Source organism: Mus musculus, chromosome 5 (genome assembly GCF_000001635.26).
Source record: "Mus musculus strain C57BL/6J chromosome 5, GRCm38.p6 C57BL/6J".
Classification (NCBI taxonomy): Eukaryota; Metazoa; Chordata; class Mammalia; order Rodentia; family Muridae; genus Mus; species Mus musculus.
The window spans coordinates 96,728,970-96,755,940 of NC_000071.6; the positions used below are offsets into that span (position 1 = coordinate 96,728,970).

The 26,971-nt window shown below is 42.9% G+C and overlaps 1 protein-coding gene and 1 long non-coding RNA gene across 8 annotated transcripts in view; one reads left to right on the forward strand and one right to left on the reverse strand.

The window, feature by feature from the left end:
- The window catches only part of Fras1 (Fraser extracellular matrix complex subunit 1), a 410,957-nt gene that overhangs the window by 355,193 nt on the left and 28,793 nt on the right, over positions 1-26,971 (forward strand). For all 4 annotated transcript variants that reach the window (XM_006534873.4, NM_175473.3, XM_017320847.2 and 1 more), the window contains 11 exons: positions 2,620-2,733; positions 4,819-4,969; positions 6,170-6,329; positions 7,984-8,140; positions 10,237-10,483; positions 11,720-12,064; positions 14,082-14,242; positions 15,672-15,819; positions 20,491-20,696; positions 23,907-24,063; positions 26,406-26,606. In XM_006534873.4, coding sequence (XP_006534936.1) covers positions 2,620-2,733; positions 4,819-4,969; positions 6,170-6,329; positions 7,984-8,140; positions 10,237-10,483; positions 11,720-12,064; positions 14,082-14,242; positions 15,672-15,819; positions 20,491-20,696; positions 23,907-24,063; positions 26,406-26,606 — 2,047 coding nt within the window. The remainder of the gene's footprint in view (positions 1-2,619; positions 2,734-4,818; positions 4,970-6,169; positions 6,330-7,983; positions 8,141-10,236; positions 10,484-11,719; positions 12,065-14,081; positions 14,243-15,671; positions 15,820-20,490; positions 20,697-23,906; positions 24,064-26,405; positions 26,607-26,971) is intronic.
- Gm32995 lies at positions 126-10,238 on the reverse strand. 4 transcript variants are annotated; one of them, XR_389342.3, is made up of 6 exons: positions 9,983-10,238; positions 6,123-6,965; positions 4,828-4,985; positions 3,238-3,343; positions 3,057-3,149; positions 126-1,221 (listed from the first exon to the last, which is right to left on the reverse strand). It is a non-coding gene; the product is annotated as a predicted gene, 32995 (long non-coding RNA). The 4 variants fall into 4 exon arrangements; XR_003955752.1 differs by lacking the exon at positions 126-1,221 and having other exon boundaries at positions 2,729-3,149; XR_003955753.1 differs by lacking the exons at positions 3,057-3,149; positions 3,238-3,343.

The window sequence follows — 26,971 nt, forward strand, 5'->3', positions numbered from 1 at the left end:
TTCTATGTCACATGGCTCTATTCTCTCTCTCTCTCTCTCTCTCTCTCTCTCTCTCTCTCTCTCTCTCTCTCTCCCCCCTCTCTCCTCTCCCCTCCCCCTCCCTCTCCTCCTCTCCCCATGTGTGTGTGTGTGTGTGTGTGTGTGTGTTCTAAGACTCCTCATTCCAACCAGTCACTGAGAGTTTCTCGCTCTCAAGAGGATTTTTACCAGTTTTAGTCCTGGCTCTGCCACTTGGCTGAGTGTCTTTGTAAGTCATGTTCCTTTGAAAGCCTCAGCTTCCCTATCTATGAAATGGAGGTAGTTCCTCCTCTCCTAAGTTCATGAGGTCCTCTGTCCCATGGCAGACCCACAGAAACATCAGAGAATGTCTACATTCATCTTCATCATTACCATTTTAGGATCAGCCTGTGTATCCTATAAGATGCCTTGCTATTGAGGTTGAGCGACTTCCCAGGTTTTCTCTTTCCAAGATTGAGGGAAAGGGAGCTGGGGAGATGATTTGAGTTTGAAAGCCTTTGCTGTGTGGTTTTGAGCACCTGTCTTCAGTCTCCAGAACCAATGAGTAAAGCTTAGCATGGTGGGGTGTGCTTGTAGTTCCAGCACTGGGGAGACAGAGACAGGCTCATCTCTAGAGCCAGCCTAATCTAATGAGCAATCCCCAGGTTAGCTACTGAAGAACAATACCTGAGGTTGACTTCTGGCTCTACATGCACACACACACACACACACACACACACACACACACACACACACAAGTGACGTATGTGTGAACTCCTTACCCACCGCCTTGTGTACCATTTGCTCAGTACTTTGTTCATTAACAGAACTTGCCATTCCATGAACTCCCCCTGGAGTCACTGCATCTCTGGTAGAGGGTGGGCTGGGGACACCCCAACACCCTACACACCTATGTCCAGCTCCACAGAAGCAGTGTTGGAGAACGGTGTGCACAGAGCCTGCTGTTCCTCCAGGACAGAAAGGGTCTTTCTCGCTCCTGGTGAGTTTCTGTCCTTCACTGGTGGGAGACGATTACACTCCTGGAAAGGACATCAGCCTGTGTCCTTCAGAGACCCAGAAGGCCATCCTGGGCTGCTCATCACATCTGCAGTGGCTTTTGGGATTCCTCTGCCCTGCGTGCATCTGCTCTATCTGTTCGGTGGCGACGCCGGGCAGGCTATCACTTTGTCCTTTTCCCACTGTAGCTGCTTCTGATTAGCTTGACTTTCAAAGGAGAAACATAAATCAAAATATGTCAGCAATGGATACCTTCTTAAAAACCTAGTGGTCAGAGCAAGCCTTCTGAGGAACCCTGTCACTTTAAGAAATGGAGATTGTGTAGAAGGTGGGTTGAGAGAGACAAAAAGCTAGTAAGTAGCTCACTGCCCTGTGTTGCAGCTGATACACACTCACAACAAGCCACGATGCATGTATACTGTCTAAAGACTGGTCTCTCTTTCTCTGGGGATAGAATTAAAATGTAAAATCCCTTCCACCATTCATTCCCATAACTGCTTTTCTTCTTGTGCCTCTTACCCACAGAGAGAGCACTGTCCTTAAAGCAAACAAGAACAAAACCAGGCAAAGAAAAGAAAAGGAAAACCCTTTGTGCTTAGAAGCTTCCCTCCCTGTCTGAGCTGACCCCACCTGGAGCCTTCAGCATTAACATTTTAATGATGCTGCTTGCCAGCCTCTCATGAAAACTTTAACACAAGATACTGAGAGAAAAAGTAGCTGTGTATTGTTTCATCTTAGGCAAGGTTGTTTCTTTTTGTAGTTAATTTTTAAAATTAGTGTACAGGGTAATTGGTTTCCAGCATTTTTCATATATGTATGTCTTTCCACTTTGTTCTTTTTCATACTCCCCACTGGCCTGCCTGGCTTCCTCTCTTGGAGGTCCCTTCTTCCCCAAAGGTACCACCTTCTGCTTTCATGTGACTGACGTGTATTGCAGCATCCCCTCTTGATGCCCCTCCCTTTAGACCTATTTTTGTCCTCTCATGGTCCCCTTTCTACTTCCCTGTCAGTTACATAATTTAAAATATAGAACCTGACATGAGAGAAAACATATTTATTGTTTTAAATCTAACCATTGTGACATCCACTAAAGAAGACTTAAGTGTACCCAAGCACAATATTGGTAGTCCCGTTGACTATGGGGATTGAGGCAGGAGGGTTACTTGAGCTCAGAAACTCAAGGCCAACCTAAATAATGTTGCATGATGCCATATTAACACATGCACATACAAGAAGCACACATACATACACACAAACATACTTGCTGCACTCATTCACATGCACACACATATGCAGTCACAAAGGCATGCACTCACAAGTATACACAAATGCACGTGTGTATACACACACACACACACACGTAAAAGCCAACATCTACAGTAGATGAGGCTGAGCAGAGATATCCTTGCTTTTTGTTTCTGTGCACATGTTAGACTCACCCTGTCAGTCACTTCTCCCTGAGGTCTAATGGCAGTTGTGATAAGAGGTGAAAGCTAGCTGTGCTCTGTCTCTGACATGTGCACAGAGTTTGGAAATTGCAACATTTAGGTACAGTGTTTGGGAAACTCCAGCATCAAGGATGAGTGCTCTTCTCTCCCCCTGCAGATCATGACAGCAGCCCCTCAGCAGTTCCATGTGGACATTCTCCCGGTGGATGACGGCACCCCCAGAATTGTCACCAATTTGGGGCTCCAATGGCTGGAGTATATGGATGGCAAGGTATGTCATATCCTACCTACCATATCCTCTGCTCAGTGCTCAGGGTAGGCTAAGTCCTCATCACGATGCTATTTAGAAACAGACTAGCAGCTCACCCACCACTCTCGTGACCTGGCTTTCCTAAGACCGGTGAACCCAAAAGTTTGGTTAGGCTTCTCCATCTATTAAATCATTAGCATCAGTTAGCTTGTGATATTAATATAACCCTACCACCCTACACAAAGAGCCTCCAAATATAGCAGGTCAAATAAGAGAGTCATTTCTTAATTGTATACCACATGTGATGTGAAAGTGTTTGGCCAGGACTGTGCCTATCGCCTTACCCCTTACCGCTGTAGGCTCTTCACTGTGATGGTGTCGCCCATTGCTGAGTGCCTGTTGTTGACTACACAGACAGAAATGAGTCAGTATCCCATCTAAAAGAAAGGATAAAACAGAAGTCCGGGCTAAGAGACTTCATTTTCAGCAAGAGACACAGAAATTGAATGTGTCATATCCACTTACATTCTGTTGGCAAGAAATTGGTCAGATGCACACTGATGTTTCACAGCAAGCTGGGAAATAGTGTCTCAAACTGGGCGTGCAGGTGCCCAGCTACAACGGATAACATCTAGAAGGGGAGAACGGACTTTAAGGAACATTAAATGCTTGCCCTGGAAAGAAAGGAGCAGATATCCTTGTAGGCCATCTTCCTCTGAAGACCCCTACTTCAGAGATTTCTTCCCCCATCTCCTAGTTCCCAATGGGTCGTTTGAAGGTACATCTCATCGTTTTGAAGTGGTAGCAAATCAGCACTAAACCTGCATCAGCATCACACATGTGTGCTTTTTCCTCCTGTGTTAGAATGTTGATCTGTGATAGTCTCCCTGTGCTGTGGCTTGGCATCCTCATGGAGCTGATTAGATTAGCTATGGGTCTAGCTATTGAACTGTTGAGTTTCTTAAGATAAATACGATGGAGTTGAATAAAAGGCTCAATCAAGAAAGCATTTCCCACACTGGCATGAAGATATAGGTTCAGAGCCCCAGCTCCCGTGTGAAATGTTGGGCCCACTGATACATGCATATATACCCTCAGTGTTGGAAGCAGATCCCTGGAGCTCACTGGAAAGCCAACCTAACATGACCAGTTCAGGTTCAGCAAGAAGTTCTGTGCCATCATACAAGATAGAAAGCAACCAACAAAGACACTAGACATGGGTCTCTGGTCTCCGGTCTCCACATGCTTATGTGTAACCATGCAGTCTCACATGCACACACACACACACACACACACACACACACACACACACACACACACACACATTCACCCCAGTGTAAATTTTTCTTGCATACTGTTTGATTTTTTTTCTCAGTATTCATCATCTTAGGTCTATTTCCCATCCCTCTTCTATCCCAATTACAGTTATTAATGTTTCCAATGGCCAGGTGTAGCAGCACATCACTATATAGATCATATATATCATATATCATATATACCCAGCACTTCAGAGACTGATGTAGGAGGATTCCAGTTAGAGGCCAGCCTACATTACACAATGAGACCCTGTCTCAATAAATAAGTGCATGGTAAAGTCACTGATGACTTCTACGTTTTGAAATCCAAAGGCTAACACCCCGCCCTTCTCTGGTTAAGCCCACTAATGCAGAGTATGCCTTGCCACTCTTTCTTGCCATGAGTTTCTCACCTTGCTCTCTGTTGACTGAGTGGGTGAGTACAGCATATTCTAATCAACTTCAGGATTTCCAGTGACTCTCCTAATGTATAAGGCTTAGCCGTTTTCTCTCTATTATATCATCCCTCCAGAGTTCAAATCTTCTTTCAAAGCCGAACTGAAATCCCCTTCTTATTTCCACATAAAATCTTGCCCTATTGACCTTGTGTGGGAGCTTTTCTTTGTGAAAACTTCCAGGACAGAGGCTGGTGTGGTTTTCATTCTCAGGTCTCTCCCATCCTAACAGACTTTTCTGTGCAGCAAATGCTCTCCGTAAATCATCGTGGAACTGAATTAAATCTGAGTCAGAGGGTCTTGCTCCAGCTTAATTCCCACCTCAGGAATTACATTTAATGGGTTTTCTATTCCAGGCAACCAACCTGATCACCAAGAAGGAACTGCTGACCGTGGATCCAGACACAGAGGACTCACAGCTTATCTATGAGGTCACCACAGGCCCCATGCATGGCTACCTGGAGAACAAGCTGCAGCCGGGCAGAGCGGCAGCCACCTTCACCCAGGGTGTGTTCTCAGGAACCTAGAAAGGGGAGACACATTCAAATGCTGCTCTGCCATATTTTTGCCACTGTCACTTACTGCTACTTTTGGTCCTCTGGGAGAGCAGCTAGTGTTCTTAGCTGCTCAGCCATCTCTCTAGCTCCGCTTGGTTTTCTTTTAAGACAAACCACAAAACGGCTGCCAGACTGAAAGATTCATGGCCTTAGGAAATTTACTGTTTTATTCTCTAAGGGTGATGACATGAAAAACAAACAAACAAACAAACAAACAAAACATCTCTAGCTAAGGAGTTAAAGATCTTGCGTGTGTTAGCTACTTGATAGAAATATTTTCCTTTTTGAACAACATAGAGCAGGTAGTTTTGTTGTTTTACACAATTGTGTTGCTCCTCTCCTGTGGGGACTGGTGTGATTGGGTAGTGAGGTAACACTGGTCCCTAAGACTGCGCTATGCATTCCTTTCCCACCTGATTCTCAATCATGGAGAGCTGTGTCTCATATTTGGCTCATTGCTGTCAGTCCCAGCTTTTCTTATCAGCACATCCCCTCCAAAGTATCTTTTTTTGGGGGAGGGGGCAAGATTTATTTATTTATTTATTTATTTATTTATTTATTTTATTTATATGAGCACCCTATCTGCATGTACACCTGAATACAGGAGAGGGCATCAGATCACATTACAGATGGTTGTGAGCCACCATGTGGTTGCTGGGAATTAAACTCAGGACCTCTGGAAGAGCAGCCAGTTCTCTTAACTGCTGAGCCATGTCTCCAGCCCAGCCTCCACCCCCACCTTCTTTAGAAGGAATTTAGGCTGGTTTGGACCTATCAACATAGAAGATGAGGTCAAAAACTTGTCTCTGTCAACTTTCAAATTTGTCTTTCAACGCTCCACAGACCCACTCACACTCTGGGGTGCTTTCTGCCCAGACCCTCCCTGAGCGTCTCCTTTTACAAGAGCATAAAGAGGAATTCTGAATATAAAGTTTGGTATATAAAATAAACAATTAAAAGATGTTTCTTTATAACTAGTAAGAGTCACTTGTTTTTAAGACAACTATATATACTTTTTATTCTTTTGAAAATGAGTTCCTGTAGCCCATTAGAAGACTAGACTTGCTTTGTTAGTCTGGGAGAACTCTGAGAGTGTCTTGCACCTTCTCACTCGCTCACAGTGGATTCTGGGACTCTGTTTTTCTCACAGAGCATGTGAACTTGGGGTTGATTCGTTATGTGTTGTATGAGGAGAAGATCCAGAAAGTGATGGATAGTTTTCAGTTCCTGGTGAAGGACAGTAAACCCAATGTGGTCAGCGACAATGTCTTCCATATCCAGTGGTCTCTCATCAGCTTTAAATATACCAGGTACCATTTGTATTGTACACTATATGTTGAGAAATAAATTAAGCCAGTAAATTAGACTGAAACACTTTAGAAGGCAGATTCAGTCAACGATTATCGTTGAAGATAACGGTAGTGGTGGTGGTGGTGGTGGTGGTGGTGATGGTAGTGATGATAACAGCGATTAAAATAATTGCATGAAATATTGATTGTATGATATAATCTATATACAAGATGCTATATTCTCAACTTAATTCATCTTATTTACTTGCAACTGTGCAATTTTAAGATTCTCTTCTTGTCCCTACAGTAGCAGAGCAGTAGTGACAGATGGAGGCAGAGTTCCTTGCCCTTAGTCATGTAGCTAGCAAGCCATAAGATGAGATCTTGAGACCAGTAATCTCAAGCATTCTCCTTCAATGCTTCTGTCGAGCACTTTTGCTTCCATCTCCAAGTTGCAGAAGAGAATCCAGGAGAATTTATAGGGAAAGTAGAAAATAGACCTTCAGGTTGTGTTTTCCTGAGGCGGCTTTGATTTGTGTCAAACTCCGCATCATGCATGTGGGCTCTTGAAGATATTTTCCTCATCTATTGGAGAGTTCCAGAGAACCAGGAGTTGTCATTTGGCAAAGGTGATGGACAGGCATGGTCCTGGTTTCTCTGAGTTAAATTAGAACTTGGGTTATTATTCTAGAATAAACACTTTTTAAATCAGCACTTCAGAGATTTGCTTTTCTAAAACATCACTTTCTAGACAGTTCTATTGTAGGTAGGACTAATGAACTTGCTTCCAGGACCCCTAATTACAGCTTCCCCCTTCTTAGCCATACTAGAATTACCCCATAAAATACATGTTTTGAGATTTGCTCTTGATTATATCACCTCCAAAAATTAAGTAAATTGAGTAACAGGGGTCCCTTTTTTGTTGGCAACCCTGTAATATGTAATGGGCCGAGTGGCACAGTGACTGGCAATGGGGTTCACTCTTTCAAAGGCATTTTGCCTAAAACACTCAAATTTATGAGACACACAACAGATTGAACGGCTGTCCTCATTGGCTGCATTCAAGCCCAGTTCATGGCTGTCTTTCTGTGGCTTTTCCAAACCTACTCATTATACAATAAGATCGTAAGAAGTAGCCTCTTGACACATCCAGAACAAAGCTCACCTTTTAGGCTGAGGCCCCTGCCTGAACTCGTACATCATAAAACTCTGTGTACAAATCTTTGTTTCCCAGACTCAAGCTCAGAATCCACCCTGGATCAATTGTACACATCTTACAGATCCAGTTCAGTGGGTTCCTACCCAAGCTAAGTCACTAACAGCACTCGCCACACTTCACCCTTAAGACCTCCCTGGCTTCTTCTGCTGAGCCTGCATTCTTTGGAGAGGGTGTCTGTCACCACTCTATGTTCTGAATTCTGAAGTTTGAGGCTCCTATGTAATGTTCTGGGTGACTCCTAGTCTCCACAGTAAACCCCAGTATCCTTGTTCATGGGAGCTGTGACTCAGTGGTAAGCATATCCCATCAATTTATGTAACCTTTTGAAGACACTAAACTGCCTGCCCTGTGGAATGCCTGGCTTCTGTGACCAAACACCAGAGATAAGCACTGAACAACTGGTCTCTTCATAACCCTAAGACTGATTTCCAGAGTCTGACTCTTCTGTGTCTCTAGCTATAACGTCAGCGAGAAGGCGGGGTCTGTCAGTGTCACGGTGCAGAGGACTGGGAACCTGAACCAGTATGCCATCGTCCTGTGTCGCACTGAACAAGGCACAGCGAGCTCCAGCTCTCATCCTGGACAGCAGGACTACATGGAGTATGCTGGCCAGGTAGGTATGGAAGGGCCACTTGTTCCTCAGCATGGACGCAGGCTATGGTGGTGCTCTCTCCTTATGCATGTCTCTTCCTGTCAGCATCTTCCTCAAGAATCTGCCTTATAGTCCCTTCCCATCGTCCTTTGTTCTTTAGCCTGGCTAAACCTGCACGGAAGTGTCTGCCAGGGCGTAAATTCGCATCTGCCTTCTAGCTGTTTATATTTTGCTTCATGACAAGACCTCAGCAATGTATCATGTCCTCAGTTCTTGGTGTCCTTCCCCCATCTTCTCCCTTCTCTCTGCTTGGAGGTGGGGAAGAGAGTAGATAAGCAAACCAGTTGGAAACTTCATAGGATAGAATAGGTGAGAGGTGACTAGAGGGGAGCTTCAAATACTAGAGTTGATAGGAGTGAGCAGTGATTGGAGACAGGGCCAAAGGCAGACATGGATGATACCACCCCTTGCTATGAGAAGATGGGCAGGGGAAGCAAGTTTGTTGAAGTTGAGTGCTGGGATTTTTGTCTTGGGCTTGTTGAGTGTGAAGTGTATTAAGCCTGAGCTGCAGAGAAATTTCCAAGGCATCTTTTCTTACCTCCAGGGTGGTAATGAGAAAGAAAGGGGAAAAAAGGAGGAAGTGAGGAGAGTGCACACTTAGTATGAGTTAGGGGTAGGAGTGGATAATTAACATCTTTTCTCCTGTAGGATACAGTGCTTGCATTTAATGAGTATTTATTTCATCTTTTTTTCAAGTCAATTCCGTTTTAGAAGTTAAGTCTCTATAAAGCACAGTGGACTTTGTCCTTTCACAGAGTTCAGAAATCAGCTAGACTAAGTAAAAGCCTTTTATGTCCAACAGGGATGTAGAGAAGACCAGGGAAGATAAAGAGTCTTCAGAAAGGGGGTGTCACATTTTCCAAGAAAAGACAAAGGGCTGTCAGTGCGTTCCAGATCTTAAGCAGAATCTAATGAGTGCTTTGCTTTCTTGGGGGCATTTTGAAATACAGAGATTAGCAAAAGCTCAATTTGATCAGTTGATTAGGTATGCACTAATAATGGGGCCTGATTTAAATTATGTGTCTTTCAGATCTGGGTTCCTTAGAGGCTTCTGGCTAGTCCTTGCATATATTTAACTACCTCGGTTTACATAAACAACAGGCCAGGCCCACTTCCAGTCTTTCCAGTTTGGACAAGTACCTATTACTCTTTTCTGCTTGAACAGTTTATCCTCGTTTTATTCATCCCTCCTTCTTTACCTCTATCTCTTCTTCCCCCTTCTCATTCATTCATTCATTCATTCATTCATTAATTTTTAGACAAGGATACAATCAGGACAATTCTCCTTGCATTTACAGTTAAGTGAGCACAAAATAACTTCTCTGTATTATACCTGCTAAATTAATTCATATTATAGTCCTAGCCCATTTTATGGCAAAAGGTTTAGTCAAATATAAAGTTAAATTAGCCTAGTGTGTTAAGTGACACTTTATGAACTCAAACTCAATTATTCAGTGTAACATGATCCTCCTGTTAATTTTAATTATATGCATAATATAGGCATGGCAGTGATGATACATCTGTGCTGTGCAGTGCTTTGAAATATCTTAGCACGTTCATGATAGACTTTTATTTAGTTTTCCTAGTAATAGTATAAAAGAACTGTTACTATAAATCGATTAAGTACCTGGTGCTAATGAACTTTCACAAATTTACCTACCTGGGAGGTAATCGACCCCTGAAACTCAAATCTGTATCCTCCAAACTGAAGGTTTTTTGGTTAAACTTGCCCCCAATTAGAAAGAATACTGAGAAGCCAAATGACAACTGTTAATAAAAAGAAAACAAATAATTTTTACCCACCTTACTAGTCACCAGGTGTAGGATAGCTCTTTGCCCTTCGTGCTCTTATACAATAAATCAGCCTCCATGGCACATGAAGGACAGGGAGAGATGTCTGAGCATTGCAGGCAGGACAACAGGAGTTGGGGGATGGAGGAACTAGAAGATACCTTGAAGTTCTTTGCCAGCTCAAGTTGGGTACTCATAATCTCCGGACTGACCAGGGGATGCTAAGGTGATGCCCAGTTTAAGTCCTTTTGCTTCTTTTGTGACAGGTTCAGTTTGATGAAGGAGAAGGCACAAAGTCCTGCACTGTCATCATCAACGATGACGATGTATTTGAGAATATCGAAAGTTTCACCGTGGGGCTCAGCATGCCAGCCTATGCCCTGCTGGGAGAGTTCACCCAGGCGAAGGTCGTTATCAATGACACTGAGGATGAACCTACGTTGGAGTTTGATAAGAAGACCTACCGGGTCAACGAGAGCGCTGGGTTTCTCTTTGCACCCATCAAAAGACAAGGTCTGTTGTTGCCGTGGGTGACCAGGAGCTGTGGTGATCACTAATATCCATTGAGCCTCTTCTGTGTGCTGAGTACTCAGGCTTCACATTAATCCTCTTGTATACTGTTTGATATATTAACCCACCGAATCCCAGGACAACTCTGAAGTTGACTTGCCACCTGAATGAGGCCTTATCAGAAGGCCTCTCTTCTCAGGGCATGTAGTTAGAGCTCCATTTATTCTTCAAGTTGAAGCACAGCCTAGTTAGATTTAGCCTTACAAATTATTCATTAACTTGGCCTTTTTAATCAATCACCCATTCCATAAATTATTTACCAACTGTGATCGAGGAGAGAAGTTGTAATTGTACAAATCTCAGGTTTTGGAGGGACGAACATATACTTAAAGATTTCCCTACCTGGATGTTAAGTATAATCTCAGTTCAGATGAAAAATATTTTCTCTTTGGGAAATAAAGGGCAATATTTGAAGGCTGGACGTTTAAAATAAAGATTTTATGGGTTTATGACTGTGCAGTACGTGCAACTTTAAAATGTGTAGGAATGCAATCCCTTCAAGACCACCTGAATGTAAATGATGGTGTCCGTTTTCAGTATTGGATCTGCTGACAGGGTATTAGTGAAATAAATACTTTGGATAGCACAAAACCTTAGTAAATACCACTTGGAAGACAGGCAAGCCCCATTGATTGTTCTGGGCCGCCACACCAGGCCTATAGCAGATTGTCACCAAAGGCTGTGGCAGCACTAATGAACACAGTTGTCTGTATTTTTATATTGTTTCGAATTGTTTCATCTTTCCTCTTTTGAAGAAGCTTGTGTCTCTCGGGGAATTAAAGTGCAGAAGTTTCTTCAGGAAGGCAGTGAACTAAGCTCATCACACTAACGTCAGGACACAATTACTTTGCTACTTAAAGTCCCAAAATATGCCTCTCATCTTTCCACCCGCTGTGGTCCTAGATGGTGGGCAATGAGTCTTGTGAATTAACAGAGCACAAAATCTACAGAATAGGAAATCCATTTTAAGTTATTTGGGGGAAGTATCTAGGGTATATTAAATCCTCAAGCGGTTTATACCCCAGGCTTAATAGAAACTGCGGTTCAGGAAGGTTGCCTGTCAGAGTTGGAGCGGAAGCGGTGACGGAAACACTCAGAGGGAAAAAGCTCATTATGTTACTAGAAATCTTAAAATTTGAGAAGCCCTCGTTCACGTGCTTTGCCTTTCTCGCACCGCAGGAGACTCAAGCAGCACTGTGTCTGCCGTTTGCTACACAGTCCCTAAGTCAGCCATGGGAAGTAGCCTCTATGCCCTGGAATCCGGATCCGACTTTAAGTCCAGAGGGAGGTCTGCTGAGAGTCGTGTGATATTCGGACCCGGTGTCACCGTGTCCACCTGTGATGTCATGGTCATTGATGACAGCGAATATGAGGAGGAAGAGGAGTTTGAGATAGCCCTGGCTGATGCTTCTAACAATGCCAGAATTGGAAGGCAGGCGGTGGCCAAGGTCCTCATTAGTGGTCCCAATGATGCCTCAACTGTCTCCCTGGGCAACACGGCTTTCACCATCAGTGAGGATGCAGGTAATGGAGACGGGTCTCTCTGAGTTTCTGTGAACCATCTCCATCTCAGGCTCCTTCTTATGTTTGACAATGTCGTTAAGACATGGAGAATGTCATTCCTTAGTGGCAATATTGTTGGTCGTGAGCTTTATGTGTTGCCATGCATTAAGAACAATGGGAGGTAGTGAAAATAAAGAATCCTGTCCACTTTGCTTGCTCTGATTGTTAATGGCAGAGAAACAACTGACTTGGAGCTTCATGGTCTGACTTTGTGGCCCAGAGGATGTTATGGTGCCAAGCATTTTGGCTTGTGCAGTAATGCGATTCATTGAGGATTCCGATAGTTATTGAGTATACTGTTCGCTGCTGAAACAAGCATCCAAGTTTCAGTGTCTTGGCACAATGGAGTGTATTTATGTATATGTTAGCTCCATGGAGTCAGTGGTAAGTCTCTTCTCTGGGTTGCTTTAGAGCCTATGCCCCATCCATGGCTCTAAAGGGTCTCAAAGTTTATCATGTGCATCTGGCAGAGGGAGATAGTAACTGTACTGAAGATCAAGGTCTGCTACCTCTTTGAGGGGATTCGGTGGTGTATTGGGAACTAACACTTTTTAAAGATTAGGAGTGTTTGTGTGTGTGTGTGTGTGTGTGTGTGTGTGTAAGGTATGCAGATGTGTGTGTGTGTGTGTGTGTGTGTGTGTGTGTGTGTGTGTAAGGTATGCAGATGTGTGTGTGTGTGTGTGTGTAAGGTATGCAGGTGTGTATATGTGTGTAAGGTATGCAGGGGTGTGTGTGTGTGTGTATGTGTGTGTGTGTGTGTGTGTGTGTGTGTGTGTGTGTAAGGTATGCAGGTCCCTCAGAGGCCAGAGGTGACATAAGATCCTCTGTGAAAGCTGTGAGCCCTCTTAGCCACGGAGTCATCTTTCTACTTCCCAGAACTAATATTTTCTTTAAGAGTGCCAAGCATAAAGCCATGTATGCTCTGTGTGTTCTTACTCATCCTCAGTGGATCAGGTAACGTTACATAGAAAAGCAGACGAAGGCCCAAAGAGGTTAAACAAATTGTGAGAACTTACTCAGCTGGAGTCTGGAGACATGACCAGTGTTTGAGAACACTCCTGCTTTTAAAGAAGATCCAGCTTTGCGTCTTAGCATCCCCGTGGCAGCTCCAGTTTCAGGGGATCCGGCACCCTCTTCTGGCTTTTATGGACACCAGCCATGCATGTTGTGCACATCCATACATGCGGGCAAACATTCCTACAGTTAAAATGAAAGCAAGTGAATCAGTCTTTAAAAACCTTCATGTAAACAGAACAAAACAGAGGATTGTGCAGGTAGCACAGTCACAGAGCCTGGATCAGAACCTTGCTTCTCTATTTATCATGTTACCTTTACTGGTACCAAGGGCCCTGATATGACTGTGTGTTACATGACCTATCAATAGGAGAATATGGTATCTGCTGGGGCTGTGAAAAGAACTAAATATCTTAAAGATGCTATAAGTATGGTGTCACTTTGGCCCAAAAGATGAAGTTTGCTCCTAGAATCGTAAGCCTATATGGTTTAAGTCATGATGTGTGCACTGCTGGATGAAATAGGAAAATCAAGCCAGTTAAGACATTCCGTTAAGAATGTGCAGCCCCAGGCCCTGTGGGTCCCTGAACTCGTTACCGACTTTTCCAGCTGAGGTTTTCCTCCTTAAATAGGTTTGAGATGTTTTTTGGTGGCAGGTCTTCCCTCCAGTGTGTGTGAAACCTGCTTTTCCCCAAGGATTATTTTTCCAGTGCCACCCTGGTTAAGATCCTCCTGTGAGTCTCCTCTTGACCTTAGAGTCAGTCAAAGGGAGCTTTGTCACCTCTCAGCTCATTTCAGAGTGGAGGAGAGCATCAGTAAGGTTGGATTAGCCAAACTGTGTGGAAGAGCTAATGCTGTTGTTGGGGGGGGGGGGTGGAGAGGAGGGGAAGGGAATCGTGTTCTGAGATGCCCTCTGGTGTTTTGGCTCATCTGAATATTAAGTATATTTATTACTGCAATCCAGGCACAGTGAAGATTCCAGTTATCCGTCATGGCACTGACCTTTCTACCTTCACATCTGTCTGGTGTGCCACACGGCCCTCGGACCCAGCTTCTGCCACTCCAGGAGTTGACTATGTCCCCAGCTCAAGGAAGGTGGAATTTGGGCCCGGTATCACTGAACAAGTGAGTGTACAGCAGCCAAAGTGCCCCAGAGTCAAAAGTCCCATGGTTGTTAGTGCAGTTTCTTAAAAAAAGAAAAAATTGAAAACAGATTCTTCTCCCATACAATACATCCTGACCTCAGTTTTCCCCTCCCTCCACTCCTCCCAACTCCTCTCACTACCCCTCTACCCCAGATTCAAACCTCCTCCATGTCCCATCTAAAAAGAGGTGGCCTATGAGAGACCACTAAGCGTGACAAGATACAAGAAGACAAGACAAAAGCCCTCACAGCCAAGCCTGATGTGGCAACCCAACAGCAGGGAAAGGGTCTCAAGAACAGGCAAAGGAGTTAGAGACATGACCACTCCCACAGTTAGGAGTCCCACAAAAACACCAAGCTAACAGCATATTCATTGGCCCTGATACACACCCACCCAGGCCCTGTGCTTGCCGCTTCGGTCTCTGTGAGCACGCATGGGCCCTGCTTGGTTGATTCAGTGGGCTGAGTTTTCCTGTTGTTCTTATCCCCTCAGACACCTCCAGTCTTTCTGTGAGATTCCCAAGAGGAGGGACCCTATGGAGACATCTGATTTAGACACTCTCTACATGATGTCGCTAGGGTAGTTTCTGCCTGTTTTCCGAGTCTCTTCAAAACGTTAAAAGCCCTTTACAACATTTCAGTCCTTTCTTTCTTTAGAAATACGATGAAGGCTGGCAAGATGGCCATCCCCTCTGAGACTGATGGTCTGAGTTTGATTCTCAGGACCCACATGGGGAAGGAAAGAAATAATATCTACATGTTGTCCTCTGACCTCATACTTTTCACTCTTAACACACACATGTGCATGCACACACATAAACAGAGAAACAAACACACATGAATATGCACACACACATAAACACACAGAGAAACAAACACACATAGACTTGAGAAAATGAGTAGAAATTCACAAAATGATCCTCTCAAACTCTGCAAGCGATCTTTTTACCATCAAATATCCAACAGTGCACATTTAGAATAGAAACTGTAAGAATATGCTAGTGAGATATTTATGTGATGAATTTAAAGTCAAAAGAATCACTTTATGACCACAAAGGAAGATGCCAGTGGCCAGGCATGGTGGCACACACCTTTGATCCCAGCACTTGGGAGGCAGGCTGATTTCTGAGTTCAAGGCCAGCCTGGTCTACAAAGTGAGTTCCAGGACAGCCAGGGCTATACAGAGAAACCCTGTCTCGAAAAAACAAAACAAAAAAAGAAAGAAAGAAAGAAAGAAAGAAAGAAAGAAAGAAAGAAAGAAAGGGAGGGGAGGGGAGGGAAGGGAAGGGAAGGGAAGGGAAGGGAAGGGAAGGGAAGGGAAGGGAAGGGAAGGGAAGGGAAGGGAAGGAAGAAAGATGTCAGTGCTGGTCACTGAGCCTTCTCTGAAGTTTGCTTCCATCTCTCCTCCAGTACTGCACTTTGACTATCTTGGATGACACACAGTACCCAGTAATTGAAGGACTGGAGACGTTTGTGGTTTTCCTCAGCTCAGCACAAGGAGCCGAACTGACCAAGCCCTCTCAGGCTGTCATTGCAATTAATGACACATTCCAGGATGGTAAGCGACTGGGAATGCCTACTGCTGATTCCAAGTGTATTGCTATTTTTCTCAACCTCCATGCATGTTACACTATATCCCATTCATATTTTCACTCATGAAACATGCATGTCTGCATATACATGTACAAATGCATGCGTGTGCTCTTGCATAACATGGAGGAGACAGCCACTCATGTTGCCCATACCTGCCAAATGCAGAGAGATGTGTAAACATTAGCCCTATACTTGAGAAGTTCAGTGTCTGGTATAGCAAGTTTTACAAAGAGTCTTCAGGTATGATAGGATGTCAGCCATGGGAAATAAAGGAAAGCCTGTTACAAGCGGAGAGGTAAGTTCACACACATGTAAAATTGTGAAAGATGCATATTTGGGGAACTGGAGTTCTGACTTCTGCTTTGAACAAGGCAGCAGGTGAGTAGGGGAGTGCATGGGAAGTTACGATGAGTCAGGCAGGTCCTTTGGAGCCTCGTGTTCTGGCTAAAGGGCTTTGCAAGGGGAGCAATGTGTGGTTATGAGGAAAGGGCTGGTGCGAGTTGTCTTTAGGAACTAACATTGTCCGGAGTGAGAACGGTGTGCACAAGTGAGTGGAAGCTGTGTGTGATCAAATACCGTCTGCACCGAGGACAGAACCTAAGTAAGGGAGGGCGAGCAAGGAAGCCGCTGCTCAGGAAGGAGGGGAGGAAATTAGAATGTCCAGAACATCTGGATGTATATGTCGGTCCAGAGGTTGCAGATCAAGTCACAGTTCCCACTTCAGCCAAGAGGAGTACCAGCAGCAGCCCCAGTAGCTGACCATTAGAGTCGGGGTTGAAATATCCCCTAAAAGAGGAGGAAATGGGCCACAAGGTAATTTTTAATGCTTTTATTCATCCTTAAATAATCATGTATATTAGTAGTAAAAACTAAAAATAGAAAAAGGACACACTATGAAAATTTAATCTTTCTTCTCTCCCTACCTCCCAATCATCTGTGCCCCCTGACTGGAAACAATCATTGTATCAGATTTTTCATGTTCATTTTTCATGAGGAATATGTGTGTGTGTGTGTGTGTGTGTGTGTGTGTGTGTGTTTAAATGTATATAAAAATGATGCGAAGCCCCCACACCCTGTAGAATTTACTCATGCCATTTATAGACAGTCTCTTCCACAACTGAAGCCCTAGCTACCTTGTATCTGCTTTCTGTCTCTGAAGTTTTACTTTTCCCTGAATGTCATTTAGATGAATTCTGTCGTCACCCACAAAGTAGATTTTATTGCGTGTTCATTTATTCTTGGCATGTCTACAATTTATCATATGAACCGGTCAGACTCCAGTAACACACGCAGTCATTACACTCTGAAGAACACAGAAAGGCCTTTCAATTTTCCCAAACACTTTATCATAGGTGTTGGAGTTGCAGTTGTAGGAATCTGATATACAAAACAATATGTCTCTGATCTCTTAGGAAGGCCACCACATGAATTTCATGTCGAGAATTTATCCCCAGAAAAGGAATCCCCAAACTTAACTTTAGTGATTGTTTGTAGCCAGCAATATTTTCTGGTGTTAGTCCTCTCTCTTTCTTATGATTGATATTATTTGCTGAGCCCATTCATAAACACTTAAAGATCTTACATGTACTTTATCTGACCTTCACAGTAACCATTCAAGTTGTGACACTGGGATTTGATTCGTTTGTGAAAGGTCATGTGATGAGATAATGGAGCCAGAGTCCAAACTCAGTCTAACCCATTGGTCCTATCTTCTGGTTCCATGACCCACCTCACTGCCTTCTCCCATGCAGCGCCGGCTGCCATCTGCCGCCCTCCCACAGGTAGCAATATCTGCTGTCACCTAAGAACCTAATGAAATCATCCCTTACCTTTTAGATGTAATTACTCAGGTACTTTCATCTTTTTCCACTGTGCCTTATTCTGGGCCCTAAATAATCTAAGGAACTAATTTCCAAAGTTTTTCTTGCTTTTATCTCCCTCTTCTGAAATTAGATTCTAAGGTGCACATAGGTATTATTGGTAGACAGGAAAGAGCTGGTAGCCATCAACATCACTGGACTCCTGTGCATACAACTGAGTAGTACTTATTCATTAACTCCAAAGAATCAGAGGTGGATTTATGCTAACTCTCCAGCTTAACCATTGCCAGAAAAGAGGATGTCTCATCCCAGGCATTGGTATCTCATTAATGTTGTCAGTGACCAAGAAGATGAACAGAATAATAGTATATCTATAGAACACTTTATACACCAACCTGAATATTGTGCTCAATATTATATCAGCTCTAGAGTTACATAGAACAGAGTCCTTACTTTATTTGCAAGACTTTACAAATAACTGTTGTTCATGTACAAAAAATATGCTAAGAGAGGGGCTCAATGATAAATGCATTATACCCATTGTGAGCCCACCTGCCTTTAGGAAATTTGAAAAATTCTTTTCCAAAGTATTCTTTGGAAAAGAATACTTCTTTTGCATCTGTGCATCCCATCGGTACAAAGAGAGGGCCCCTGTGCTCCTGGAAAAAGCCATCCTCCTGGTCAGTGCTGCATCTTCCCAGGACAGTGCTGCCCTGCAAAGCCGTTGACAGAATGACATCAATATGTATGAATCCTAAACACAAAGCATGACCCACACAGCCAACACAAAGCACAGCCTGTTCCGTGTTCACCTTGCTGTCTTGCATTGTCTGTCGCCAACCTCCTGCTGACTGGGGCTTTCTGAAAGACAGGGCATCTCTTTTTTTTATGTAGGCAGTGAGAAGTGTCCATCTTCCCAACCCCCAAGAGAGTTAGAGTGCATATCTTGTCAAAGATGGGGAATGAAGAGTCTTTACAGCTCTAGAAGAATCTGCGGTTGGTTAATGCATGGGAAAACATTGCAGTTCAGCCCTTAATTTTCTGACTTGAGGCAAGCCAGGCAAGCCACAAACCTGATCTGAAGCTTTGGACACATGCCAAGAGAGGCACAGCTTTCTTATTTGTTTTGTTCTCCCTTGGTAACACATGTCCGATGGTGTCCCTGTGCCAAGCACCTTGCGCTGAATGACAGACCCCTAGGTTGTTATGATGCATTCACTATTGTTTGGAGAGGTGTCTTATCTTTTTATGAGGTCATCACTAATACCCAGCAGACTCGATTCTAACAATAGGATTGATTTGTCCTCACAGCACCCAACCCTTCTAAGTCAGAGTCAGTTGAAGGCAAACAGAACGTTCTAGGTATGGACTTGCAGAGTGGTGAGCTGCCCCTTTCTTTTAAGTTTGACAGGGCCCATGCAGAAGGCAGCCAAGAAGAGGGTAATGATAGCATTATGGTCGCTTTCCCACAGCTCTGAACATGAAATGCACCTCAGGACTCTGACATTTTACACCTTGCATTGTTCATGGAGAAAGCAATAACCAGCCATCAACCAAGGGCTGGGCTTGGAAACGTCTCATTGTAGACCATCGCAGTGGGCACTGGGGCTGCAGACAGATAAAGGATTCCCTAGAGGGAAGAGCATGAAGCTATGGGGCACATGCAAACCAAACAACATTCAACCTACTAAGTTGGAGCACTTCCTGTGAACCTTGTGCTACACTGGGTATCATGTCTGTGTTCTGAGAGCCCGCCCTCTCAGCTCTCCTGTGAGAAACTCATAGTTTTGCTTTGCATGCTTAAAAGCCCAACATTCAGAAAGTCTCAGTGGCTCACCTCATTGTCATACAGCCAGTGCGGAAGAGCCAGTCTATTCCTCCAATTCCTTTGTTTCCAGTCACCATTCATAGAGTTCATTCCTAAAGTCAAATTAGGTCAGCACATTTCAAAAAACTGCTAACTCTATAGCACTGGCCACAGATCAGTTATAGTCATTGAAATTTACCCTATCCATATATTTTATTTGGTCCAAATAGTTTTGGTCTATATGAAATTTCTTTGTAGTGTTTTATATACTGTTGTCATTTTTTAATTTAGGAGAGAAAAATCTAGATCTCTGGCTTAATCTTTTTCTTTTCTTTTTTTAATTTTTGGGACGGGGTTTCTTGGTGCAGTTCTGGCCATCCTGTAACTTGCTCTGTAGACCAGGCTGGCTTCGAACTCATAGATCCACCTGCCTCTGCCTCCCTACTGCTGGGATCAAAGGTGTGCATAGGCACCACCCGGATCTCTGGCTTAATTTTTATATAATATCTGGCAAAAACAACTAAGGAAAAAAAAAAGAAGAAGCCCTTTAAATAGATTAAACCTGTTTGTCATTGTTGTTTGTTTTGTTTTGTTTTCCTTTGCTAACATCTCTACTCTGCCCTGGTGTCTCCCTGATCTCAGGACCTATGTGAGAGACCATACTTTGTCATCAACCTTGTTTTGTGTTTTTCCTTATTGTATCCATAGGAGGAGAGTGGCTATGCTTTGTATTCAAATCATTATTATATTCTCTTTGTGCCATGTTCCCTGTTTGTATTGAGGGTAGTAGCTGCAATAGAAGCCGAGCAAAGACATGTACAAAGTCTAGGTCACCGGACTCACACTCATAGTAGCAAATGTAATTGTGTCCTAGGGATAACAGCCATGCTTGAGAGTCCCTTAGAACTTGTGCTTTGGTATCCACGTGGCCTTCTACGGAGCGCCAGTGTAGTTGCTGCATCTTCTCTCTCCCGCTGACAAGGCCTTCATCTCCCCATCTCTTGCCCAGTTCCCAGCATGCAGTTTTCCAAGGATTTGCTTCTAGTGAAGGAAAAGGAGGGTGTCCTGCACATCCCCATCATCCGGAGCGGGGACCTGAGTTACGAGTCATCAGTGCGGTGTTACACGCAGGGCCACTCTGCTCAGGTCATGGAGGACTTTGAAGAGAGAAGAAATGCAGACTCCTCCAGGATTACGTTTCTGAAAGGGCAGAAGGTAAGTGGGCTTGGGTGGCTCAAAGATGAAATCCCCTCCTTGTAACCTTGATTTGTCCATGAAGTAAATTACATACGGTCTAGCTCTTGGAGTTCTTGACAAACTGATAAAATTACTAATAATGGAATCTGTTCCATTTGGCTATCTTCTTTGCTTACAACCAAACATACACGTCATTGATTGAGCTGGGAAGCTTAGAGGGAACCCAGCAGAATCAAATGTAGATGCCTTAACCTGAAACCATAACAGAGAAACCTCCCCCAGTGTTACCTAATCAGCGAAAGAGGGGTCTCTATTATCAGAGTCCTTGTTCCAGAGTACTATATATATCCCAGCATAGGACCAAAGAGGCAGGCGCTAAACATCTTCAAGCATTGTCTTGGCGGTGTATATGAGTGGTCATTCAGCCTTTAAAATTCAGTTAAAGCCACTCACCCGAGAAACTCAGTGTGTCTCAGCTGTAGCTGCCTCTAAGGCCCCTTGCAATCTCAGGGTGGGTGCTGCCTATAATCACACTATATCTCAGAAGTGTGACTGAAAGAGAATTTCCTGAAGAAATACATTTGAATTTTCATCTCAGTGATGCTGGCCTCTTCTTAACCACAGCTGATTCTACAGCCCTCGATGGCCGGCACCAATTGTCCCAGCAAAGCAAAGGTTTGATTTAGTGGCTCTCAATTCAAATCATCGCATGAATGGCCTTGATAGACAGAGTCTTTGCTCCCCTCTGAAACTTCACAAGCGAGACCTGCACAAACCTGCACTGCTTTCAACATTATCTTCTGTGTTCTCATGATAACAGCTCATTAATCTCTCAACACTCAATGGATTTTCTAGCCCCAAGTTCCAACGCCCTTCTGCAATCTTCTCCAAACACACTGTCGGCAATACTCCACTACCCTGGTACCACTGTCCTGCCTTACTTTGGATTTTCTGTGGCTGTGATAAACCATGGCCCAAACCGACTTTAACCATGTTGGTTTCTGTTTTTACTTAACTACATTTTTTTAAAATTTGTGTTATAATAAATATCAAATTTCCATGATATAGTTGAATTTTGCAAATTTAGAAATTACTATGCTCCTATCTCCTGGCTGGAGAGATGACTCAGCCCTTAAGGGCATTGGCTGTTCTTCCAGAGGGCGTGGGCCATTCCCAGCACCACATGGCAGTGCTCAACTATCTGTAGCTCCACAGACTCTCTCACACAGACATACATGCAGGCAAAACACCAATGTACATAAAAAAATTTTTAAATGAAAATATATTACTTTTTAAAGAAAGAAATTACTATGATAACATAGAAGTAAAAACAAGGATGTATTCCAATATAATTTATATAATACTACAGTTTTGTGGCTGTAGCTACATAGGGATTTTGTTAATCTCAATTTTAAACTATATATAAGAACTTTTTTCTCATATACCTTTGCATTTATGTGAGTGTACAAACACAAAATACTTACCAATTCCTATATCTTCTGTCTATGGTTGTTTAATAACTTCTAAACCCCAGAAACATATTTTAAATGGTATTTCAAATGGTTTTAGATTTCTTTTGTATGTATGACTTTAATTTTAAATTTTTAAAAATAAATCCTTTTTTGTTTGTTTGTTTTTTTGTTTTTTTGAGACAGGGTTCCTCTGTGTAACCCTGGATATCCTGGAACTCAGTCTGTAGATCAGGCTGGCCTCGAACTCAGAAATCTGCCTGTCTCTGCCTTCTAAGTGCTGGGATTAAAGGTGTGCAATTTCAAACTTTTATGTTTATATGCCTCCTTTTTATCTCTCTTTTTAAAATTGGCCTTAATGTTCTTAGCTGAACAGAAGTATTCCTTTTGACATAATCAAATCTATCAAACCCTTGTCTTCTGGTTAATCCTTTGACCCTTAGCATCAGAAGACCACCCCTGACTTGTCCTCTGCTCTTCTTTACCACGAAAAGTAAATAATTAGAGCCTTAGACATTCATGACTCACAAAGGCCAACCCTTGCTTCTGTTAGTGGAAAGTTAGAACCTGAGTTTAAGAACATCTACAAATGCAATCCTTAGCTTTGAGTCTGAATGTCTATATTTGGTTTCAGCTCAAAGCAGAAAGAATTCACTGCCTACTCAAGAAATAGCTTTTCATTTAATAAAAGAAATCAGATAGACCATATGTTACCCATATGATAATCTATCATAATTCTTCAGCACATTCGGGTCCTTCATTTTCTTTGGCTTATTAAGCATATGTCTTTAGAGTTGGCATTTACAAAAATGTCTTTTTAAAAAGATTGAAAAGTCACTACTAAATTCATATATTCTATAATGATTCATATTGTAGGAAAGACGCTGAAGGGGAAAAAATGCCCATTCTTTAGGATTTTGAAAGGATGTTAAGCAGCCACATACAAATGTTCATGGGGAAATCTAGCCACTTAGCATGATTTGTAAAGTATGATTTAGAACTTCTCCTGCCTACACATAGCCTGTGTAGGATAGCTGGGTAGGAAATTTAAAATGGTCATATGACAGATGTCCTATTTCCTATCATATAAGTGTGCCACTGACACACACACACACACCTATCTCGGTGGAGAATATTCTATTTGAGAAACACTTGGTTTCCTCCCATCACCAAGAGCTTGGGTTATGCTCCTAGGTTTCATTCTTCTATAGTGTTCAGATGAGATACTACCTGGTATCCGATTTGAAAGTTCTTTAGCATTGGAAATTTAATATTTTTAACCTAAGATGGTGCCTTTCTGAATTCCTTACAAATTTATTCAAGTTTCACAAAGGAAAATCAACTTATTGAACTCTGCAGGAAGAAGAGCCACGTGCTAACCCTTATTTACTAGTCATCTGTGTTCATAACATATACATATGTCATCATAAGCCCAGTTTCCATGTGGGAAAGCACACCACAGTGTGCAGGTGCATGCTATTTGCTGTTGATTGTATTGCCATGGTTATTCACAACTTATCACCAAAAGTTTCAAATGGTTTGGAATGTCTTTATAATGTAAACCTTGTCATACAGGCACCTCCTAGTTGGGCACAAATTGCTAGAATTCAAAGTTCTATTTTATAAATGTAACTGTTGAGCCATTTTTGAATTCATGCCAATTCTTTGATGCTACAAAGAGGAAAACTGTCATCTAGGAAAACTTCCTATCTTGATCCTCCTGCTACAAGGCTAAATATGTCTTGTGTGTTGGTCGTAGACGAAGAACTGCACTGTGTACATCCATGATGACTCCATGTTTGAGCCTGAGGAGCAGTTCAGGGTCTACCTTGGCCATCCTCTTGGAAATCACTGGAGTGGAGCCAGAATTGGGAAGAACAGTGTGGCCACTGTCACCATATCCAACGACGAAGATGGTAACAGAAGAGAAAGCCTTTTGGTTTTGCTTCGGTGGCCGGGACATTAACTGAGAGCTTATCAGTAATATCAGTGTCTTGGAAGGGAAAGTGCTACAGGAGTTCCTAGTTAGGTCAACCTCTGAATATTTATCTAGAATGTCTGTAGCAAATGAACACCTACTGTGGGGCTCACAGGAATCCTTAATCTCACTATCCCCTGCATTGTCAAAGATAAAGAACAAATACGTTTAAAACCTAGAACAGGAACCTTAAAGCAGAGAATGAAAGTCATGTAAGTTGTCACACGTCAGGAAGGGGCTAGACATACAATCAGAAATATTTGAGTCCCAAGAACTAAGCTGGAACACTGCTGTCTGCCTGGAAAAGCCTGATTTCTGATTGACTTCTCAAACCGACAGAAACAACCAGCCTCCCGAGCTGTCTAGGGGCAGAGCGAGAACACCCCTTTCCAGGGAAGTGGCAACACGTGTTGTTTGCGCCAAACAGCACCTGTTTTAAATCGAAACATCGTTATTTCACTAAAATAGATTATTTTAACAGGTGACTATATACTAATGCAAACCCTGCTGTTTGCATAATGTTTATAGACCTTCTTACACATGTTATATTAGCTTGTTTTGATTAATCCTGGCAATAATCCTGATCACTATCTTCTATGGGAAGAAACAGCACCCACAAAGCTCTTAATTTGCATTTTAGTTACATAGCTATAAGCAGCGACACTATATAGGGACCTTGATTTGTTGGATTCTAGAATCTGCACTCTTAACTGCTGTGAGAGTCCTAAGACTCCTACAGTTCCTGGTGAAAAGTCAGGAACCAACTTGGACATCGCTAAGAAAAGCTGGCCTTCAGTCCGGGAAGATAGTACAGTTGGTAAAGTGTTTGAGCCTCAAGCATGAGAGCTGAGTTCAATCCTCAGTGATTGCATTAAAAAGCCAGTTGTACTTATAATTCCAGTGCTGAGAAGTGGAAGCAGGAAGATCCCTGGGGCTTGTTAACAGCCATCCTAAAGTCGTTGGTAAGCCCCAGATCTCAGTGAGAGAACTTGCCTCAGAAAATAGGTAAATGGCTCTTGAAGAGCAGCACCAGAGGCTGCTCGTACGATCTCTTGCTCGTACATGTATACAGGCATGAACACACACACACACACACACAGAGAGAGAGAGAGAGAGAGAGAGAGAGAGAGAGAGAGAGAGACTGACTTGTAGTTGAATTAGCTCTTCCTGCAAACTTAGGTTCAACCTCAAGATGAACCTTTCTCAGGCATAAAGAAATCCCAAATGATCAAGACTCAACAAGACTGAGGTTGGCAGATGGCTCAGTGGGTCAGAGTTGCTACTCTTGCACAGAACTGGAGTTCTATTCCCAGCATGCACTCTGAGGAGTTCCCAGCTGCCTGTAATTTCAGCCCCAAGGGATGCAGAACTTGTTTGTGATGTCTTTGGGCATTTACACACACATGTACATATGCAAATATAGATGAAAGAAAACCATTCAAAAGGTAGCAGATTCGCCCTGTCCAGCAGCCTTCCAGTGTTTCAAAGAGCCTCTGGCAGGAAACTGTACCGTCCAGATAAAACTTTCTCAAAAGAAAAGATAAAGATGAAAATTTCTAAAATATTCCGTAACACACTAAGATGACACAAAATTAATAGCTGCTCTCAATTTCCCATTATTTTATCTTCTTCTCTGACAACAACCTAACCTCCTCCTCCTCATGAAATTTGAATTGGAGGCAGGTGTTTAAATACTATTTCTATTGGAAAACAGTTGTGTTTCAAAATATATTGAGTTAAGAAACTATTCCTAAACTAACTACACTGACTAAAATAAATTTTGAAAACTTAGAAAAAAGCTGGCATGGGAAGGTCAAAACACCCAGATGTCCAAATACCCAGAATGGATATACTTCAGGAATAGCTAAATGAAATGCAATGTAAACTTGTAAAAATTGTAGCTTATAACTAAAAAGTTGTTTAGGTAATCGGTCCATAGGTATTTATCGAACATCTACTATGCCTTAGTCCCTTGATAAGGTGTGCAAATTTCAATTTTAAAAGCTTTAGTGTAAAATCATCCTTTGCGCTATCATGTCATGTTGGAAGCTTGGCCACCATACATTTCTCCTGTGACAGACAACACCTACAGAAGCCCCAATGAGTTCCTTTGTCTAAAATGTGGCTCGCAGGTACATGCTGGTTGATCTTAATGACTGCCAACCTTTAGGCAGTGGCTTTGTGAACAGTTCCCTCTGGTTGCTATAAGCTATTTTCTTAGGAGTCTGATTCTTTGACTGATTCTAACTTACTTTAATTTCCCTGCCCACATTTCCTTAGCCCCCACCATTGAGTTTGAAGAAGCCGCATACCAAGTCCGGGAACCTGCAGGGCCAGAAGCCATTGCAGTTCTGAGCATCAAGGTCATCCGCAGAGGTGATCAAAACAGGACCTCCAAGATCCGCTGCAGCACTCGAGACGGCTCTGCCCAGTCTGGTGTGGATTATTACCCGAAGAGCAGAGTCCTGAAATTCAGTCCTGGTAACTGAGTGCCAACTTCAGTCTCTGGGTTTTCTTTCCTTTTCTTTCTCTTCCTTTTTTAATTGTTTGTTTTGATTTTTGTTTGTTTGGGTTTTATGTGAGCATTTATTGATTACACATAACAATGGATTTTATTATGATGCTTTTCTACCTGTATATAATGTATTTTGATCTTATTCACTCCCCCATTGCCCTCTCTTGTCTTTCCCATTCTCAAAGTTCCCCATCCCCTTCGCAATGTGTCCAATTTGTAAGGTTTTCTTTTTCTTTTGTTGTTGTTTTTTGGGGGGGAGGACAGAGTTTATCTGCATAGCCCTGGCTGTCCTGGAACTCGCACTGTAGACCAGGCTGGCCATGAACTCACA